The sequence below is a fragment of the Sesamum indicum genome, linkage group LG2 (assembly GCF_026168435.1).
Source record: "Sesamum indicum cultivar Baizhima isolate 11 linkage group LG2, ASM2616843v1, whole genome shotgun sequence".
NCBI lineage: Eukaryota > Viridiplantae > Streptophyta > Magnoliopsida > Lamiales > Pedaliaceae > Sesamum > Sesamum indicum.
The window spans coordinates 21,183,258-21,198,420 of NC_142658.1; the positions used below are offsets into that span (position 1 = coordinate 21,183,258).

The 15,163-nt window shown below is 32.8% G+C and overlaps 1 protein-coding gene and 1 non-coding gene across 2 annotated transcripts; one reads left to right on the forward strand and one right to left on the reverse strand.

Moving 5' to 3' along the window:
* The first annotated feature begins 3,364 nt into the window (after window positions 1–3,364).
* LOC105156742 (uncharacterized) lies at window positions 3,365–5,628 on the forward strand. The gene is made up of 2 exons (XM_020691487.2): window positions 3,365–3,991; window positions 4,382–5,628. The coding sequence occupies exons 1-2, from the start codon at window positions 3,782–3,784 to the stop codon at window positions 5,603–5,605; spliced, it is 1,434 nt and encodes a 477-aa protein (XP_020547146.1). The 5' UTR covers window positions 3,365–3,781; the 3' UTR covers window positions 5,606–5,628.
* Window positions 5,629–6,116: 488 nt separating this feature from the next.
* TRNAM-CAU (transfer RNA methionine (anticodon CAU)) lies at window positions 6,117–6,204 on the reverse strand. The gene is given in 2 exon segments: window positions 6,117–6,152; window positions 6,167–6,204. It is a non-coding gene; the product is annotated as a tRNA-Met (tRNA).
* Between the last annotated feature and the right edge of the window lie 8,959 nt (window positions 6,205–15,163).

Here is a 15,163-nt window from a genome sequence, read left to right on the forward strand (position 1 = left end):
CCGTAAAACCACCAAAAGTTAAAGCGAAAAGGGGAAGACCAAAAAGACTTAGGAGGAGGGGTCCAGATGAGGTGCAATCCACTTCTACAAGAAAAGGCCTAACACATACGTGCAACAACTGCTTGGAGAGAGGGCACAACAAGGGAACTTGTAAGAATCCAACACAACCAAAGTCAAAGTTTTACAAGATTTGTTAAATGAAACTGTTCACTTAATATTCTGTCTCTTTCTTTTTTTTTTTTTTTTTTTTGGCAATTCTGTTGAGTAAAAACATTTATTTGCAAGAAAATACCTGTCAAAGGCTCCCAAATTCCCCCAACAAGTCGGGAGCATGAGTTGCAGTCTGAGGCTACAAAAGCAACCAAGGTAAGTTACTTAAATATTTTTTCCAATGTAAACATTAGCTACTACTCAAATATGAACAAATTATTTTGAGTTTCAGAAGCCAAAAATAAGAACAAGTGCAAAAACACTACAAACAGACATTCCTCCATGTACTTTAAGCACTGTAAGTTCTCATAGCAATTAAAACATAGTTCTTTTTGTTGCAATTGTTTACTGTAGTATTCTTGACATATTACATGTTCTTTTTTCAAATGCAGGTTGAACAAACAACTGATGGAGCATCTGCAGCCACACACTCGACAAACACTCCTCCATCTATTGTAAGCACCGTAAGTTTCTTTTTTTTTATAACAGCAAAAAAATGGCTATCAATGCTTGTGACTGTGTACTAAGTGAGCAATTAAAATATAATCCTTTTGAAATGTAGAATGAACAAACAACTGTTGGGTCATCTACAACAACACCCCCCACAAGCACTCATCCATCTATTGTAAGTTTTGTTATTATAGATTTCCTGATTTTTATATTTTTCCGCAATTGTTTTTAATTTTTTTTTATATTATCAGCAACAAATTGGTCATCAAGAACGTAGAAATGTTGTTTTGATGGGAGACACTATTAGAACAAGCTCAAGGGGACCTATAAATACAAATAGAAACAAAAAGCCATCAATTTTCGAAGTTTTGGAAAGAATCAAGGAGAGATCCAAGAAAAGACGTGGAGGCCATGAATAGAGTTGTAATTTTGCCTTAACCATTTTAATGGGGTTGGATGTACTTTTTGGCTACTTTAAATGAAGCTACTTGTTTAATTTATTCGGTATTTTTTGGAGAGAAATTATTAGCAGCACCCTTGGAGGTAGTAATGGCTTTGAATGGGGTTGGATATACTTTTGAGTTAGACTTACATCTTGAGAAATTTGGCAGTGTAATTGAAAGCTGTAAATTGCTTAATTGGCATATACACTATGAATTGACTTACATTGTGCTTAATGAAATCAGGCATTTTATTGTTTTGCACATTTTAAGTGTCTTATGTAGTATTTTTTACAGCATTGGACAATATTTTAATATGATCTTATAATCTAGAAATAAAAATAAACTGCATATTTTTTGAATTACAATGCAATTAGAAAAACCCTTGAAAAATAAAAATAAACTGCATATTTGAGGAATTAGAATACAATTACAACAACCCTTGATATCTACTTGATTAACAGAATGAAAACCATCAAACATAAAACTGCACTAACTCCAATCCAAAAATTAACATTGCTAACCACTTTTTCATTATGTTCGACAGTTACATTTGATTTTTTTGAATTCGACGCTTTCGATACCACATCATCTATATCACAACCATCTGGTTCATCTTCATTTGTTGCAAATGCACTGTCTCCCAATCCGATGTATGTTCCACAATCAAAGTTTATCGAAAACCCTCTTGGTACCCATGTAGCTCTTTCGGGTTGTACCCAACAAAAAAAGTTACAAACATAAAATCTACAACAATAATACAACTTACCTCTAGAAGGTTTTCTTAAAGATTCCACTACTCTAATTTCTGCCTTTGAATTACATCCACAAAATGGTGAAGCTGAAAATCTCAAATCAAGCACTTCCTTGCATACTCGATTTTTTTTTCAGTTGACTTGATTGTGTGGACATGGCTTCAAAATCTGCAAAAAAGAAAAAAAAAATGAGAAAGGCGTGCAAGAAAGGGTTAGAAAGTGTGATAGAAAGAAGGGAATGAAGCAACCTTTAAATTGGGGGAGAGAAGGGCAAAAATATACAAAAAATGTACTTTTCATACCCAAGTTCTTAGTCAACGCACGTGAGGTGCAAATTCTGCATGGAGGGGGTTTTTTGAACTTTATTTTATATCATAAGGGGGGTAATTGATACTTTAATTTTCACAGAGGATTTTTTTATCATTCCTATTATCACAGGGGGAGTCTCTGGATTTTTCCCTTTATTTCATTACTATATAAAATTGTGTGATTATCATATTAATATTGGATATGTAAAATTAATGAAAATATAATTATAAACATAAAATCACACTATATTCATAATAATAATTTCACAATTTTTCTTAAACAATGCCTTACCAGAAAAAGAGAGTGCATTAAGATTTACAGAACGACATGTAGAAATCATATTCAAATTAAAAATGTCAAAACTATTAACCACCAAGAAGTTTATCTTAAACATCATTATCACTATAATTGAATCTTAAAAATAATTTTAACTGTCGGTCAGAAAACTCACTCAAAGTACCGATGCATGCAAGAATTTTGTGGTAGCTATTGTGAAGGTAAATTTCCATTATTAGGCAGAAAAGTTTTGGCAATTTCAAAGTGTGGCCATGCCAATCTGTCCTTTCCGTTACAGCAGTCTGTTTTAAACCCAACAGCCCGAAATGTAAGAGCAAAACCCACCAGAGACAAAACCTGCCTTTGTCTTGCATGTACTTACATGCCCATCTGCATTTTGCCATGCAAAATGATGGTCCCAACCTAGCTAGACACCTCCAACCACCAATTGTAAACATTAAACCCAACTACTTGTCATTTTTCATTGGTCCACAACCACACTCAATCTTCTGGCTCGAGGGAGGAAATCAAAAGAGCCATTTATAATATTTTAATATTACGAGTTAAAATTTTATTAAAAACATAAACTTTGTTATTCAATGCGGGTGTATTATGATCTCACGTTAATAATTAGCTTGTATGTTTAATAGAATGTAAATTGGATTTAATTTGTAATGTTATCACAATCAAATTGGATGTAACTGTGTTTTCCTTGTTTGGACAGTCTTGATAGGTTTAATCTTTTATTCAGCAAGTTACGGAATTTAAATCTATAACAATACAAACATTTGAATTTATTTGAATAATTTTATATTATTTTAAAATTTATTTTGAACTATATTTCGAGTCTCGTTTCAAGAAATTCTTTCAAATCTAAATATTTTCGTCCAAATATAAAAGGAAAGGAAGGAAGAAACCAAATAGAAACCCTTTGAGCAAAAGAGTCCATTTATAGAGTTGGATTCAGCTACCTTTCTTCATCAGTTTCCATTGTGATGATCTGATAATTGACATTACCTTAAATGCTTCTCTCTTTTGTGCGTTGGGAAGAGCGCTCCTACGCTTATGCATTCTGCTACCTACGCCCCTCCACAATTCATTTACTACCTTGGCTTGCTATAAACACCAGCAAGATAGAGGGCCTTTCAGATTCTGCATTTCATTCCAATTCTAATCTTTATTCCTTGGAATCCTTCTCTTTAAGTAGAGGCATTCTTTTCTGAGAGGATAAGCAAGAATGGAAGAATGATGCACCTTCACCCTGCAAAACTTCCCATTTTCTTCACAGTCTTGGCGATTTTTGGTGGGGTTGAAAAGCTTCTTTCTGGGCTTTGAAAAAACATGAAAAAGATCAAACCTTTGAGGTTTTCCATTCTGGTTCTGTGCGTATTTTACTTGAGTGTATGGTGCAATGGAGAAGATGAGAGTGTGGCAGCTCCAATGAAGAGAACAGAGGTGGAGGCTCTGTATTCTGCTATTCAAGCTTTCGTGGGCAAATGGTGGAATGGCTCAGATCTTTATCCAGATCCTTGTGGTTGGACTCCTATTCAGGTGCATAATTTTATGAACTGAGATGAAGTCTGTAAATACAGTTTCTCTTATTTCCCTTAGGAGTGTGAGTATAGAATACTCGACAGTTCTTTTCCCTTTGCTTTTTTGCTATCAAGATTCTTACATTAAAAAGTGGAATCCCCAGCTTTTAGGAAAGTTGAATCAGGATTAGGAAATCACCAGGAGAAAGCTGAACTTTAGGCATCATATGATATTTCATTTTGTTTTCTAGTATTGTACTGACTTTGTTACCATCGTTTCAGCAGCCAGACTTTTAATATTTGCATCAAGTTTAGTACAACATGGAAACATTAACTCTGAGGTTCAGTAATAGTTTGAGATATACTGATAATGATCTGCAGTTTCTTGTTTGGTTTGGTTCTTGTACAGGGTGTTTCATGCGATCTGTTTGATGGCTTTTGGTATGTGACAGAGTTGAGGTTTGGACCTCTGCATGATAACTCCCTGAGTTGTGCCTACAATGCTGAATTTAGTCCCCATCTATTTGCATTAAGGCGCCTGAAGGCTCTTTCATTCTTCAGTTGCTTTGTTTCACCACGCCGTTATCCTGTTTCAATTCCTACTCAGAATTGGGAAGTTCTTGCAGCAAGTCTAGAATCGCTAGAGTTCCGATCGAATCTAGGGCTAACAGGACGAATTCCTTCTACGTTTGGAGAGCTAAAAAATCTTCGGTCCCTCGTGCTAATCGAGAACGGACTAACAGGTGAGTTACAGGCAAATCTTGGCAACTTAATCAACTTGAGGAGGCTAAATCTTGCTGGAAACTCATTTACAGGCAGAATCCCAGATAACTTTGGAGGGCTAAATAGTCTCTTGATTCTTGATATGAGTAGAAATTCACTATCTGGTTCTTTGCCTTTGAGCTTTGGAGGGCTGAATTCACTCTTGAAGCTTGATTTAAGCTACAACAAATTGGAAGGAAAAATCCCAGAAGAGCTTGGGAATCTGAAGAAACTAACGCTTGTAGACCTCAGCAACAACAAATTTTCAGGTGGATTGACCAAATCACTTCAAAATTTGTCTTCTTTGGAGGAATTAGTCCTCTCGAATAATCCCACCGGTGGTGACTTAACGAGTCTTGAATGGCAAAACCTGAGGGGGCTGGCTGCATTGGACCTGTCCAATATGAGCCTGATAGGTGGGATTCCAGAGTCCATTGCAGGTTTGAAAGGTTTAAGATTTCTGGGCCTGAATGATAACAAGCTCACAGGGGATATCCCCCCAAAGCTGGCAAGTTTGCCTAATGTTAGTGCATTGTACCTTCATGGTAATAATCTGACAGGAGAGATTAAATTCTCTGAATGGTTTTATGGGAAACTGGGGAGGCGTTTTGGGGCTTGGGATAATCCGAATCTGTGCTATCCCATTGGGTTGATGCCAACAAGTTATGCTCCGTTTGGGGTAAAACTGTGTCAGCAGGAAATCATGAAATATGAGACTCATCTTGGTTCCAAGGTGAAGAATGGGAATTGGGATCATATTGATTCCAAGCCTATGGTTTCTTTGGGATTTTCAGTGTGTGGTGTTAGTGGGCTAGTGTATTTGGTTGAGCTTTTGATGGTTTTAGTTTTTAGTTTTTCCCCTTATATTTAGTTGGATTGAATTTTCTGCTATAATTTATGTTGCATTTTTTACTATGTTTTACATATACACCTCGCATATTCGACATTTCTTGTATGGTCGAGGGAATCCATGTCATAATCAAACGTGTTTATTTTTTTCTATACCATACCTGTTAGAATGAAAACTTTCTGCCAAATATTTGAATAGTTTACTAATACCACAAGAAAGATCAAATTCGGCTAATCATATAAGTAGTAAATCATACTTCCAGTCACCACAAAAAATATTACTTTCCGTTACGGTTAATTGCCATAATTAAAAAGTAAAACAATCATATATAATACTAATTAATTACAACAGCGCAAAGGCTATTACATGATGTTTCTGCAAACGTGATCACAATATTAATTATAATTAAAAACTACGGTTAATGTTTGGATTAGTTGATACCGGAGTCAAAATTTAAATTTTCACATTAATTTTTTTTTACTCGCAAATGAGAGTGGCTAATTACATGATAAACATAATAAAAATAAAATAATGGGGTGAGAGAGGCTCGAACTCTCGACCTCAGGATCACTCAAACAAAGCTATGAGACCTACGCGCTAGCCAACTGCGCCACCACCCCAATGATGAAGGCGTTAAACGTAAGAATTATTGTTTGGGCTAAACCCCACGCGCGATCCACCCTGACATGAGGGCCTGGAATTGAGGCCATATCAGGATTACGTTGTGGGGACTCATATAAATACAAATATTTGGTTTTATAAATACCCATCATTATTATGAGTAATGTACATCATTTAATGGATTCAAATCCCTTTTTTTTTAATATTTTCTTTAGATCTTACCAAATTAATTTATGAATCAAAGAATTTTATTGGGACTAACTAGAGAACCTATTAGGACTATTCGTGAGATGATCTTGATCTCCGATTGGAAAACAATATGCTTTTCTTGGACAAGAACAAAAACCACTTTGAGGTTAATTTGTCACATTAGTAATATTTGTTACTCAGTGTTGTCATTTCTAGACACGATTCAAATGCAGTGAAAACGAAAGAGCAAAGCAGAATAGAACCAACAGCTAGCAGAGCAGCCTGTGGTTTTCCTTTGGCAATATATATGTATCTGTATACTTATTTACAGTCTGACACACACACTACATATATATATATATACACAGCTGATCAGGTGGATGGGTGGTCCATGTATTTATAGAAGGTAATGATGATGACGACGGGAAAGAAGCAGGTGCATGCATGGACCATTTGGAAATGGATGTATTAAAGAGCCTGTCCTTTTTGTTATTACATCGGTTCCTCGAGATTTCTGGGCAGATACCTGTTCTTCAGTGGTATCTGGTCAATACGATGTTAGATATATACATATATATATGTATATGTGTGGAATTTCTTGTTGCTCTGCGTGATTGAGTGGAACTACAATTCCTATGTTTTGTTTTTGTAAAATTCTAACTTGAATCGTGTTTAATTGATTCAAATCAATCACAAAGTAAGTTCAATATACTTTGTCATGTAATTGATAACTTTTCTTGAACTATATACCAATCACATAACAAGTATATCGCATTCGTCATATGATTGGTTCAGTTTCAATCAAACTTAATCTCAATTAAAATTTTCCGTCTTTTGTTCAAGAAAAATTCAAATTTGATTCTATTAGTCTAATTACAAGTGTAATCATACTTATACTTAGGGGTGGGCATCGGGTCGGGTACCCGATACGTCGGGTTTGAAAAAAATGAACCCGAACCCGAACCCGAACCCGAACCCGACTAAGTGTGACCAATCATTTTGTTCTAAGTGTATAATGTATGCGTTGTGTAATTCACTAACTGGATCTTAACATTAGTTTACGTAGAATAGTTGTAGGCGTCTGGATAGTATATGTATTAATGGAGAAACTTAAAGTACAACGACGGGGAAGATAGGGATTTTGATCTTCTTTCAAGTAATTTTGCATTAAAAAATTGGGCTAAATGCAATTTATCCCGTGATATATAAGAAATGAGAAAAAAGTTTCGTATAAATTTTGTTTTAGCAAATTATTCTCTATATTTTGAAAAATGAAGCAAAGTACATTCTGTCTAAACTATTGTTAGAGAGGTAATTTGCTTCATTTTAAAAAATACAGGAGGATAATTTACTATTTTTTTAAAGATATTTATTATATTACAAGGAGGTAAATTGTGTTAACTGAAAGCATTATATGAATTGGATTGAAAGATACTAAATAAGGTGAAGTATCTACTTTAAATTAATTAACGTATTATTATTATTACAATATTTAATATTTAATAAATTAATATTTTTAAATCAATAAACAAAGGAAACAACAACTATTATTATTAAAAATAAATTAAAAACAACAACGAAAATGGGATCGCCGTTACATCTAATCCGTTGAAATTTCTCAAAGGAAGAAAATAAGGCGGCCTCAGAAATTCTCCATTTGGAAAAATGTAGTGACATAAATTTCAACCTCTGTGTCATGCTATTTGATTGAATATACTACAGAAATATCTATTTATTGTCTTTTGGGTAAATAAAACCAACTCTCATTGTATTTGACATTAATTATGAATATTATTGTGTGATGTAATTCCACGTTAATAGTAGTTATTGATTAGATATAATTATCTGATATTGATAGTTAGTATATAATTATTATAATTATTGGCGGTTGATAAATATAAATATTTAATATTGAACAATCTACTCAAAAAAATAATAACAATAATAATGGTTGATTATCTTTACTTAAAAAATCAATTACACAATTTAAAATTGAAGTATGAGTTGAAAAGTTCCAACATCAAATTTTCTGCGCAAGCAGCTGTGCAAACTTGACTGATAATCTTTTTCACATGTTATTAACTAATTCCCAGCGACGTAATTATTTCCTTATTGAAATTGGAATTTCTCATCAGATATGACCAATTCCATTCCTTTCCCGACAACCCAATTCCTCAGTCGCCTGTTTCGGCTCCTGCCTGTTTACTGTCCCAACTCCTGATGACCCAATTGTCGGTCTTTTCCCATCGGTGTTTCTTGTATGCATCACCCCTTTTTTCCTCGTCAACAACACTTTAACAAATATAATGAAACGCATGGTCAAGGTTTACTATTACTAGTTGACTTTGATGTTGAGTAGTATATTTTTACTCAACTTGACACATTTCTGTGTCCAACTATCTATTATTTTTATTTATTATTAGTCATCTTAGCACGTACTACTTACACACATATAATTTGATAAATAGACCTGATATAAATTTTAAAAATAAAAATTTATATATGATTAAAATTGGAAGAAAAAATCTATAGATAGATATGATATAATAATGATTAATATCTAATTAATTATGTACGCGGATACGTACATACAACACATATGTACACGTATATATATTTGGTGAGATATTTGGATCACTGGTCCGATTAAATTGATTAACCTGATCATACTATATATATATATATTATTCAGCATCAATACCATACATATATTGTATATCCATCATTGTGGAGTTTAATGTAATCAAGAAATGATGAATGGACAGCAAGACTAGTAGTAGCTTGGTTTCTTAGGGTGGCTTCTGCACGCAAAAGATCTCTCTATTTCAGGAAATTCATAATTTAATGTCTAAAACAAGCATTAATATCCCTTTGCAGTGCATTAATTAAAATGGACCACAATTATGGGAATTCCGAATATTAATTGATTAGCAGAGAGATTAATCGATTAACTACCTGTAAACTGCTCCTTCATAACCTTAGAGATCAATGTCATCAAATTTAAGGTTTTATTTGTTGGATATCGCTGTCGATCGATGCTACACCTAATGTGTGTCTATTATGCACAGCAACAATTAGTAATATATATATATATACACACATGAGAAACACTAAAAAAATAAAATATATTTCGATATTATTGTAATAGTCGAAGGTTAAATAGTTCTTAATTGTGATTGGAAATTTTCACCCAAATATACATAACAAGAAGGTGCTGCTAAATAATATATGTATATAGTATATATATATATATATCCCAAGAACATATAGATGGATGATAAAAATTAATATGAGAAAAAAATATAATTAGGACTATATATAGAGAAATTTACGCAGGCTCCTAATTAATTAAGATAATTTTATTTTCTAAATTAGTAGGGTTGACATACTTCAAAGAATTTAATATGACATGCCACATTTTTCAAGTTCACCATGTGGACATTTTCTACAAGCTCGGTATGATCACAATGTTAGCAATACTATTATATTAAAATTTATGTATGTCCTGAGATGTGTATATATATATATATATATATGTATTAACTAGCTAGAAATATCATATTAAATTTTCTGTTACAAGTTGTATTTCTATTTGTTCTTCCATTTAATATACATCATAATGTATATAAAAATGCTATCATATTTTTATTTTGAGAAAAAATTTATAATATACGTGAAGTGATTATATAGAATAAAATAAAAAATAAAATAGATTTTGCAATAAAAAATTGGATCCACTAAGCACATAGGCAGAAGAAATTTCATGGAAACTAATAAATCCTTCTTGACCCGCGGGAAAAAATAGGTGCCGGCATCCAACACAAATTCTGCCACTATAATTTTAATTTCCGTCAACCGTTGACATTGAAAGTTCAACACCATATTGCGTGTCAAACACTTGGAATTAATTCAGAAAACTCTATCTCATTTCGTCTTCCTCAGCTTCATTTCACATTGCATTTTCTTTATAACTCTTATATATATATATCCTCTCCCATGCATATACAGAAAACTCCCATCCCTGTTATACACATCCAAAACCCTAAATCAAAACCAGAACTGATCATCAAATGTCTCTTTCTTGTTTCTCTTGGAAAACCCTCATTTCCATGACACTACTTGCTGTCCTCTTCCTATCGGATTCCTACGCTGCAACGAGGCCCGGGAGGACGATGACGATGACCATGATGATGGTGAAAGATGAGGCGGACGATGTTTCCGCGATGGCTTTGAAGTATCTGCAAGACAAGGAAAAGTTAGCAGCCGATGGATTGTACTTCACTAGGCTGCCTAAAGGGGTTCCCATTCCACCTTCTGCTCCATCCAACAGACACAATTCGTTGCCTCAAGATTGAAAATCAACGCCCAAAGATCAGAGTATATAAATATATCAATTATTTTTTAATTCAATCTCCAGATATTTGATGATCTTCTTACCCATGCCAAGTGGGTAATATTTTTACATGATGATGATATATACTTGAATTTTTGTGTAAGCCTTGAGGCGCTGATTTTTTATTTATTTTGACTTTTGAAGTTAATTATACAGAATTTCTGGTAACAGTACTGTACAGATGTATAAGAATTTATGATGTGTAAGTTATTAATGTAGTGCTATAAATTGATTTGTTTTTTAATTAATTATATTCAGTTTTGATTATTGAATGTTATAATACATACTGCAATTGTAATTACTTGTAGTAATATAAGATTTTAGGTACCTTAATTGGGATTAAGAGTGATAATCATGTAGGTGGTGATTGGTGTTCGAATGTTTGAGCGTGACGTGAGTGTATGTTAATGACTTTGAGTGCAGCCGTGGAAAATGCTATATTATTAATTACGTCGTCAACCAGCCCACCTACCTAATTAAGACTCTAGCTACTAGTCAATTCCACAATCCATAGTCCACGCGGACAAAATGTAATATTAATAATAATCTATATTATATATAAAAAAAAAGTATTTTTATCTCACAAATGATAGTTCTAACACCATAACATTAATTTTATTATTATGTCAATAATACTCATAAATTGATTTTTTTTATTACTTTTTTTTCTTTTATTTTTTTTTTGAAATATAATGTATTGGTTTATATATAATTTTTTTATTCATAATATATTTTAAAATATAAAATATTATTAATTATATGGACACAAAAATAGCGTGGCACGGCTAGTTAATACAAATAAAAATTGACTTTTTCTTGCTCTTTTTCTTGGTGTGGGGGACAAGACAGGTAGACACAAGATTGGTCATTCCCATGCTCATACGCGACTCTATACTCCATACTCGATACTCCAATTTTAATTAATTTCATAATAAAATTACTCAAAAAAAAAAAGGAACAAAGAAAATAGATTAGCAAAATTCAAAACGTAGGTGATGATGCGTTCAGTCGTTGGGTCGGTCAAATTCAAGCAAGATGTAAAGCAGAAAATAAATAGAAAATCAGCACAGACAAGCTAGACTGGTGGAGTCGTGACGTGTGTCCCTACGGGTGTTTATTGGTTCCTGCCTAACTGGGTCGTTCCTTTGGGCTTTTCCTCTTCGGGGCGACTGTGGCCCATTATCCTTATAAACGGGGCCTTGAATGTGGGCTTAGAGAGGCTTCAAATCACTCCGATTGGTGTTTTGTTTAATTTTGCATTCTTCAATAGGCCTTGACTAACTTTATAGTACAATAAGTTGATATCACAGTAAATCTACATTTAGTGAAATAAATACATACGTATTAGGGATAATTAGACTCCCTTTCCCTAATATTTAGTGTAATTACACGTAAATTTATTATAATTTAAAAAATTATATCTAACACCCTTGATGTTTGCTTCCATCTAACAAATAAGTACCTCCGTAAAAATTCATCGAATTTGCTAATATTAATAAAAAATTGATTAAAAATTTAATTTACATCCGATTAATTTTGACTAACAGAAGGTTCCCATTTTTTAGATGAAAGCAAACCTTAGGAGTATTAGATGTAATTTTTCAATAGACAAAAAATCTACCATAATTACCACAAAATTCACATGAAAAATATAATTATCCCTATATATTATAATAAACTCACATTAATTAAAATAACCACCCATTAGACTCCAACTTGTGAACTTCAAGTTTATTCATGTAACAAACAGAGGTTGGTGCCTCAAAAGAATCGAAACATTTTGAAAATAATGGTGGGATTCAGATCAGAGAGAATTGGACTTGACTAAGGTTGTGTGGACATATTTGCCACAGCTGTCCCCAACACTCTCTGATACAATTCTCTGCCTGGGCATTCATTTATTATCGCAGCAAGAAGATGACATCCTTTGTGCTCTTACAGGCAGAGATGTTTGAAGTTTCAGTGACTACCACTGAAGAGTGACTATCAAAGTGTTGGATTTGCAGTTGCTTCTTTATTTTTTTTGTTTGATATATGCAACATTTACATTATAATATTTTATACATCAAAATGTAGTATGATAATTTTACTAGTAAATATTTGAAATAAAATCGACTTTTGAGTATTTGAAAAAATGTAGTTTAATATTTATAATTTTATTAACAAATTACAGAAATTGATAGAGAATTGCTTATAATTTTCAGCTTAAATCAATTTAATTTAAACAGTGTAAAAGCAAAAACCATAAAAAATATTCTCTTTAATTTATTTTCAAAGATAAGCTTATATACGTTTATTTCAAATACTTACAGACACCCACCTGAACATCTCTACAATAGTAACTGACGAGTTAATAATATATATATATATAGTCCGAAACTTCAATGTAGATCAAAGTTTTAATGAAATTACAATAAACATATCTCTCTTTTAACTATGTAACTTAATTAAAACATTTGAGTTCAAACACCGTTCCGATGGCTAAGCAGTCACATGATGACTGTTTTGAATTTTGAGTAAAAAATTCAAACAAACATCAAAATATCATGGAGTAGTATTTGGTAAGAAGCTATGGATGGAATATGGATGCTTATCCAATGGTGTCAATTGAAGCACAGAGGCAGAGGGAGCAATGGAGGACACAATGTTGGGCAACTACACTTAGCATTGATTAAGATATGTGAATGGGGGAAGTGATGCATAGTATACCCATCATTTCAGGCAACAATGTCAACTGGTAATGTCCTATTCCCAACCCCTACTCTACTCAACACATCAAATAAGTGTGTGTGTGTGCGCGCGCACTACTATTTCTACAAGAACATCATTGTAAGGACTCCTTCATTTTTTAAAGTAAGGTTCATATAATGATGTTCTTTCTTTCTTTCTTTTTTCTTTTTTTTGGATCAAATAGTAATTTTATATTCTAATAAGAAAAATATATTGAATCAGCAAAAAAAACGAAATATCCTCAATAAAATAAAAAAGCTTAAACATTGATGGTGAAGTTATGTGTATTTTTGGAAGGGTCAAGTGCGCCTGACTCAGCTACCTGCTTAAATAGCCGTTGATTTGGTATTCATCCAACAACAACTCTTTTAACATGTGGTTTGTACGAATTCTGACACACGAGTATTTATAAATATATTGAGGGTCCACTTTATAGATATGCACTTATTATTAACAAATTGCACTCTGCAAAGAGATCGCACTGTGTTATCTTTATAACCTTGAACCCTAAATTAACTTAAGTTTCGGTAGCCATCAACTAGCCTAACACTTGTATGTGCAGGTCAATCATTGCTAGTTCAGTTCAAAATATTTGTCCACTTCATGCTCCAAATTATTGCCAAGTCATTATTTAGTCTTTGTGAAGTCAGCCTTATATTGCAGTGAACCTTGACTTGAATTAATTTCTATCTCTAATTTCATCATTCGTCTTCATTCACTTAAAAATACAAAATACCTGAAAAATTACTTATAACTTTTAGAATATTTATGCACGCATTACAAGCACAGTAATAGAAATTTGTAGAATGGAAGATCTAACTTATACCAACAATAATCAATATAATATAAATCAAGAAAGATTACGCTCAGAATTAGTGAAAATGATCGTAATTGATTGTTGTCCAAAACCAAAATCTAACTTCCAATTCAAGAAAGAAATGAATCATCAGTCATCACCACGTGTTGGGGTGTCGGGTATATAAGCAAACACATAATTGAATAAGCGTTCACATGTTTGGAGTGAATGATTTGGTTGCGCCCGTGGCCAAATCATTGCAATATTTGTGTTGTTATTTTTACTCAAATTTTTACACACCAGTCTTTGTCTTTGATTACTTATCCCAATTGACAAAAACGTAATTTAGATTTCCAGTCAACAATTCCACGTGTACTTGGGATTAAATATTAGCGTTTGGTTGTCTGAAGTCTGAATTCTACTTTTTATATTTGGCAGAGAAGATATGTCTGGTGAACAACACAACTTCTGGAGACGCCCAGATGAACTCTCCGCAGGAAACTAAAAACATTCACTCATTTAGTCAACTTTCTTGACACCTAACAACTAACCAGAGAAGATTGCAAATTTTAGTTCTGGTGAGTTTGGTCTGAAAGAAGTTTGCAAAAATGTTGTTGTATTAAACTTGTATGTAATTAATATATAATTTAAAGACATCGATAGAACATATAATATATTTTCGATGTATCTGGTTTTGGCACGTTAATTAGACCAACCTGAGTGGTAAGAATTTTTTAAATGGAGGATTGATTGGCTTGTATATCAATTAGCCAAGTATGTATATGTCAAGTATAAGACAAGTATGTGTATAAAGTGTAAGTTTGAGATAAATTATGAAGAAATGGCAAAA